Source organism: Triticum urartu, chromosome 4A (assembly GCF_056163025.1).
Source record: "Triticum urartu cultivar PI428250 chromosome 4A, HENAU_Tu73, whole genome shotgun sequence".
NCBI classification, from domain to species: Eukaryota; Viridiplantae; Streptophyta; class Magnoliopsida; order Poales; family Poaceae; genus Triticum; species Triticum urartu.
Genome location: NC_141876.1, coordinates 498,000,160 through 498,007,189, shown reverse-complemented (window position 1 = coordinate 498,007,189; position 7,030 = coordinate 498,000,160). Strand labels below are relative to the sequence as shown.

The 7,030-nt window shown below is 40.1% G+C and overlaps 1 protein-coding gene across 1 annotated transcript; it reads right to left on the bottom strand.

Moving 5' to 3' along the window:
- Nucleotides 1–357: 357 nt before the first annotated feature.
- Nucleotides 358–2,275, bottom strand: LOC125552315 (UDP-glycosyltransferase 83A1). Its single transcript, XM_048715822.2, has 2 exons — nt 1,683–2,275; nt 358–1,376 (listed from the first exon to the last, which is right to left on the bottom strand). Exons 1-2 carry the CDS (start codon nt 2,206–2,208, stop codon nt 472–474), a joined length of 1,431 nt encoding a protein of 476 aa, XP_048571779.1. The 5' UTR covers nt 2,209–2,275; the 3' UTR covers nt 358–471.
- Nucleotides 2,276–7,030: the final 4,755 nt, after the last annotated feature.

Genomic DNA, 7,030 nt, shown 5'->3' with positions numbered 1-7,030 from the left:
GGAATCCGCACCTCCACCTCGGATTTTGAATCCCGCCACCGTTCATGGGGACGACAGATGGATGGCGTGGTCGTCAATGTGGAATACAAAGGAAGTAGACGACGGCCGCCGCTGTAGGGGCGGGTTTCCTTTTTTTCTTTCCTAATTGTTCAAAATGTATTGAAAATCCGTCGTGTTTGCAGGAATCTCATTCGGTTTATATGAAAATCCTTTTTGTTTGCATTTCGTCCGGTTAATTCAAACAGTGTTGAAATGTATGATGACAGCGTTGGATGGACGTCTCCGGCATCAGTGTTTACGGACAGATGCGGGAGCAAATTTACGGGTCGAAGATGCCCTAAACCCACTACGAAACTGTAAACGTAAAATGTACCCAACATTTATTCCAAGTGCTAAACAATGAGAAAGTTCAATACCGATCATAGCCGACACAACGTTGACACGTGAACCAACAACCATCCTGTACAGATTCTACCTTCCCATGGACTCCATCAGCACATTCAAATTGTTCAACGACTCGCCTTCTTCGCTCATGTTTTTCTCCGCCATCTCCTTCAACCTCAGCACCCTTTCCTTGGCACCTTCGTCCTCGAAAATCCTATCCAGCAGCTCCACCACCCTCTCCTTCATCACCAGCCCGCCACCCTCGGCCGACGCAACCCGTAGCCCGACCCTCCAGATGTCACATATATATGTCTGGTTCGTGAACTGGTCGGTGAAGTATGGCCAGCACAGCATGGACAGTCCATTGCGGATGCCTTCTAGCGTGGAGTTCCACCCGCAGTGTGTGACAAAGCAGCCCACCGCGGGGTGTCCCAATACCTGCTCCTGCGGTGCCCAGCCGACCACTTTGCCCTTCGCGAGCCCGTCAATGGCGTCCGCAAACCCGTCTGGGAGCTTGCCGGCCTGCTCAGGCCTGACGACCCACAGGAACGGCCGGCCGGAGGCCTCGAGCCCGAGCGCGAGCTCCTGAAGCTGCGCCGCGGTCATGATGCTGATGCTTCCGAACGCCACGTACACGACGGATCCGCGGGGTTGCGCGTCCAGGAAGGACATGCAGGCGGCGTCGTCGGCGTGCCAGAAGTGCCCCACGGGCGCATGTCTCGTCGGTCGCTGCCATGTGCGGAGCGGGCCGATGGGGAGGATGGTAGCCGGCGTGGGGCCGGCGAAGACGGCCGGCTCGATGTCGGAGAAGGTGTTGCAGAGGAGGAAGTCGGCCTTCGCTGCGGCGGCCTGCGCTGTGGACGTGAGGTAGTGGAACACCAGGCGCTCGGCGTCACGGTTGCCCATGTAATTCCAGGCGAGGAAGGTCGCGTCCATGGACGTTGCGGACTCGTTGAGATGGAATGAGTTGTTCTCCAAGTTAACGGGTGCTCCTGCAACATAGAATTGAGACTTAACACGCGATTTGAAGCTCAACCGAACACAACAGGGATAAACGATTGCATTTCCTGAAACATCATGTGTAGCATAAAATGATTTGTAAATGGGCGGTGACCACGAATGCATTTCACTATAAACATTTTCAAACTCTTGTAGATATTGAAATAATTTTCGGCAGAATGCAGATTGTCGTTGGATAACATGTGAGCATGTGAGCATGTGAGGCCTACAGTGAAGCCCATAAATTGCAGCAACGACTTTGACGAGAATACAAACACGAGTTGCGTGGCTTATCTTACCGTCGTCATCGATGACGCCATCGCGTATGAGTCTCTTGGCCTTGACCAGCACCGAGAGCACGGCCGCAGACGCCGGCCAGAGCGCGGCCGACGGGAGCCCCCGACGCCTCACGACATCCAGCGCCCACGACATGCCGGAGTCGACCACCACGCATGTCACCTTTCCCAGCCCCTCGCCGGTCGCGTCCTCGCCGTCGAGAAGCGCCTCCAGCTGCGGCGGGATGGCCTCCTGCATGGCGGCGTTGAGCAGGATGAGGTTCTCGTGGTCCCCGGCGTCGTCTATCCCGTCGTCGACCGCAACCAGACGCAGCCGTCCTCCTCCTTCTGATGAGTACGCCGTCGTCGCGCCGGCGGCGGCTGCGACGACGCGGCGGTGGTTGAACCTGGTGTTGACGAAGCTGGCGGCGAAGCCGCGGTCGAGGAAGCGGTGGGCGAGCTCCATGAACGGGATGACGTGGCCCTGCGCCGGGTAGGGGAGGAAGAGGGCGTGCGGGTGCGGCGACGCAGGCGCGGCGGAGGTGGCCATCGCGTGCGTGCGTGGGAACGGGAAGTGTTTGTGTGATGATCTGCCGTTTCATTTGCTTGCTCGTTGCTGCTTAAATACGCCGCGGGCCGGAACTGTGCGTGTGCGGGTCAAACCATCAGCCGTGTGGCATGCTTCGGCGGCTATAACGATTCTCAGGTTTTGCATCCAAAAGATCAAGCCGGTACGCAACACAGCGTTCATACAAACTTGGGGATAGGCTGGGAGGTGTAAGTTGACTGACTTTGATTTTTCGGTCAGCCGACTGACCAAAAATTTCTGTCAGTCGATTCGCTGCTCACGCTTCCTACTGTACGTACCTGCGTGCTACCTACTCGAGCGTTGTAATAGCTGCTCACTTCGTTTCTTTCCCACAAGGAAGTTTATTTAGTAAAGGATGGGCTTATCCGTGAATTGAACTCGCGCTCATACATGTTGTCCAACGTGTGGAGTAGAATATCCGGCTAGGGATATCTGCTAAAGCTGGCAAAGATTTTAACATGTACCACGTGACATACCTGATAAGCAATCCAAAAAATTCAAAAAGATTTTAACATGTTTTTTTTGACAATCAAAAAGATTTTAACATGTTAATTCGTTAGTTTGTGCGCATGCATGTATTTCTTTATTCCTGCTGTGTACCTGCTCTTTATTCTCATGGTGACAAACGCACGTACATAACGCAATCTAGTTCTCTTAATTAAGGTTTCAAGCGGTAATCATCCGCATCCCTATTCGATCGAGGCTAAAATAAAAAGAAGTTTCATAAGAAAAAATTGAAATACTGACAATAGTATTACCCTTTAAGAAGAAAAGAAAAAATAATGACAAAATTGGTACTTAATTTACACGTGAATTACAAGTTTTTATAATATCCAAGAATAAGAATACAATAGAGTAATTTTTGCAAAACAGAAGTTCTATAAGAATGAATGAATTAGCCGCATTGGTTTACCCTTAAAGAAGAAAGGATTAATGAAGTTTCTGGGAAAGAAAAAATTTGTGCCATTGGTATTACACTTCAAGAGCAAAGAAAATGAAAATATAAATCAAAGAATGATAAAATTTGCACATAATTTACATAGAAATTGTGTTTTTATAATATGCCAGAATAAGAAAATAGTAGTGAGATTTCACAAAAAAAGTTTCGCCAAAAGGAGTACTCCCTCCTTCCATCTATATAGGGCCTAATGCGTTTTTCGAGGCTAACTTTGACAAAATGTTAGAGCAATAATATATGACATGCAACTTACACAAAGCACATCATCAAATGCGTATGTGAAAGGAGCTTTCAATGATATAATTTTCACATTATGCATGTCATGTATTATTAATTTTATCAATAGTCAAAGGCGGTCTTGAAAAACGCATTAGGCCCTATATAGATGGAAGGAGGGAGTAATTTAGTAGCATTGGTATTACTCTTAAAGAAGATAAAAAATGAAACAAGAACTAAGAATCGAAATTATGAAGTTTTCTAAGAAAAATGAATTAGTGGCGTTGGTATTACCCTTTAAGAAAAAATAAACTTTCAAAATAATGAAATCCTCTAAGAAAGAATGAATTAGTGGCATTGGTATTACCCTTTAAGAAAAAAATAAAAAAATCACATAGTTTACACAGAAATTGCGTCTTTTTATAATATGCAAGATGAGCATATATAGTGGAATTTCACACACAAAAAAGGTTTCCTAAAAAGGAATGAATTAATCGCATTGGTATTACCCTTTAAGAGTAAAGAAAATAAAAAAAAGAAAAAATTGCACATAGTTTACACAGAAGTCGTGCCTTTTATAATATGCAAGATCAGCATATATATAGTAGAATTTCACAAAAAAAGGTTTACCTAAAAAGGAATGAATTAGTGGCATTGATATTACCATTAAGAAGAAAGAAAATGAAACAAAAATTAAAACAAAATCAAAATAATGAAGCTTTCTAAGAAATACTCCCTCCGTCCGGAAATACTTGTCATCAAAATGGATGTATTTAGAACTAAAATACATCTAGATACATCCATTTCAATGACAAGTATTTCCGGGCGGAGGGAGTAATAAATTATTGACATTGTTATTACCGGAATAAAAACAAAAACTAAATCAAAATAAAAAGGTTTTCTAAGAATAATGTATTAGTGGCATTGGTATTACCCATTAAGAGTAAAGGAAATAAAAAATCAAATAATGGCAAAATTTGCACACAGTTTACGTAGAAATTGCTCTTTTCTCATAATATGCAAGAATAAGCATATAATAGTGAAATTCCACAAAACAAAAGTTTCCTAAAAGGGAATGAATTGGTGGCATTGTTATTACCCTTTAAGAAGAAAGAAAATGAAACAAAAACTAAAATAAAATCAAAATAATGAAGTTTTCTAAGAAAGAATGAATTGGTGGCATTAGTATTACCCTTGAAGAAGAAAGATGACTAAAAATAGTAAGAATAATGAAAACATCTGTACAAAAATTATGTTTTCCTATAATATGAAAGAATAAATATATAATAGTGCGATTTTGAAAAATAAAACTAAGTAGGAATGAATAGTGACATTGATGTTACCCTTTAAAAAGAAACAAAATCAAACAAAAAACAAAAATTAAATAAAAGCATGTTTTTCTAAGGTAAAATGAATTAGTGACATTGGTATTACCTCTAAGAAAGAAAATGAAAACACAAACTTAAAAAAACTTGTTTACAACTTTGCACTTTTAATACGTAAAAATAAAGACATAATAGCGCAATTTTTGCACTCTAGTATAATTTATACACTTGTTACATATTACTTACATGTATATATTTTGCGCACAAATACCCATAAAAACCGACTAAAAAAGAAAAGCAAAATTGCAGACGAATAGAAAATGAGGAAGCACTCTAAACCTATAAACAGGCAACATGGAATGGGCTTCAGCCCAATAAGAAATCGACTGCCCCAGTATAGTGGTCTTTCGAAAATCAAGGCCCAAGACATGACAGTAGTCATAACAGGAAAAAAAAGAACACAAATCTTGAAGCAGAAATCAACGGCCCAAAAAATCAACTGACCCAAATTGAATTTCCAGGCAACTTACATATAGCTAAATTGTGCAACTTGAGTTCCGAGTGCGTGCCACTTGCGTATTAAGGATGGAATAGAATGCTCATCCTTTATCTTGGAATAGCAAAAAGATGTAGACACAGACTATGAACTAACTCGTGTCCGAGGTGTTTGACCATCTCTAACCGATCTCTTATAATTTAGAGGAGTATATGGCCTTTTATGATTTAGAAGAATATATTTGATCCACTAAATAAGAGTGTTTTCTAGCCTATCCCTTAAACTTAACTCCTTAAACAAATTGAGTCTTCGATGACCTGAACTTCCACCTTTTCCATGTGGTCGAGGGCGGCGTCCTCTGCAGGCTCACCAAACGGCGGATGCAAAGGCGGCACCACTGTAGAGGCTGGTATGGGGGGTCGCCCGCGGCTCAAATGTGCCCACCTTGATTCCTAGAAACACGAGCAGCAGTCAACGAAATGTCTGGCCGGCTAGCCGCAATACAGTTCACAAAGGAGCAGCAAGCAACAAACAAAAGGAAGAAAACGATTCATTTTGGATGGGGTAAACACTGAAGTGAAAGAAAGGCTCAATAGCAGCCCCAAACGAGCTAGCTTATTCCTCCCACATGGCTGCAACTATATCTCGCTTACAATGAGATATATGGTACACTCGCTTGAATGGTTTGATCTACGTGTAGCTACTGAGCCGAGCCATTTTCAACTTTTTTGGCTATTTTTATAGATTCGCTTGTTCGCTCCCTTCTTCCGTTCTTTTATCTCTTTATCTTTCTTTTATTTCTTCTTTTAGTTTTTTTTTATTTCTTCATTGTTTTTACATCTTTCCGTTTCTTTTTTTTCATCTGTTTTCTCCATTTCGTTCATGGTTTTCACAGGTTCTTATTTTTTTCTTTCTTAGTTTTTCTATTTTTGCCTTTCTTTCTGGGTTTTTATCAGTTTTATTTGTTTCTCTCTCTGTTCTCACTGTTTTCATTCTTTTCCGTTGGTTTTCTTCAGTTTTGTCTTTTTGGTTTTTATGGAGTTTTGTTAAGTGTCTTCATTTTTCTTGGTCTTTTTGTCGATTTCCTTCGGTTTATTTTTTTTATTCAACACTTGTTAACTTTTTTCAGTAGACATTCAACATTTTTGGTATACATTAGAAACATATTATATATACATGTTTAATATTTTCAAAATACATGATTAATATTTTTTGGAAAAATATATCTTATGATGTATACTTTTCCCCATACACATTATACAATTTAGGTATATATATCCAATGCATTTTTAATACATGTATAATATTTTTTGAATACAATATTAACACTTTTTGAATACATGGTCAACATTTTTGATGTCTAATTTTATTAAATGTACATTGTACATTTTTGTATACACCAGGAACATATTTTTATACACATTAAAAAAATTAGTTACATGACTAATATTTTTTCATACACATTGTATGTTTTATATATTTTTGTATACATGGCAAACTTATTTTATATGCACACTTAACATTTTGTAAAATGCTTGATTTTCATTTTTAAATACTTGATTATCATTTTTTATTTTTTTATTAACTTTTTTAAATACATGATTAAGGTTTTCATACACGTTTTATATTGTTTGTATAGATTTTTCATATACATGAGAATTTTTTCCCTATGCATATTTAACATTTTTCAAACACTTGTTTATGATTTTTTAGGAAAATTATGTAAATTGTTTTTGTTGTATATATATTTAGAATATTCAAAAATATAAAATGAAAATAAGAAAAAAA

Excerpts from the sequence above, each read along its gene's own strand:
- LOC125552315 (XM_048715822.2), bottom strand. The coding sequence starts at position 2,208 with ATGGCCACCTCCGCCGCGCCTGCGTCGCCGCACCCGCACGCCCTCTTC. Across the intron at positions 1,377-1,682 it reads TGGCGTCATCGATGACGACG|GAGCACCCGTTAACTTGGAG; the intron begins GTAAGATAAGCC and ends TCTATGTTGCAG.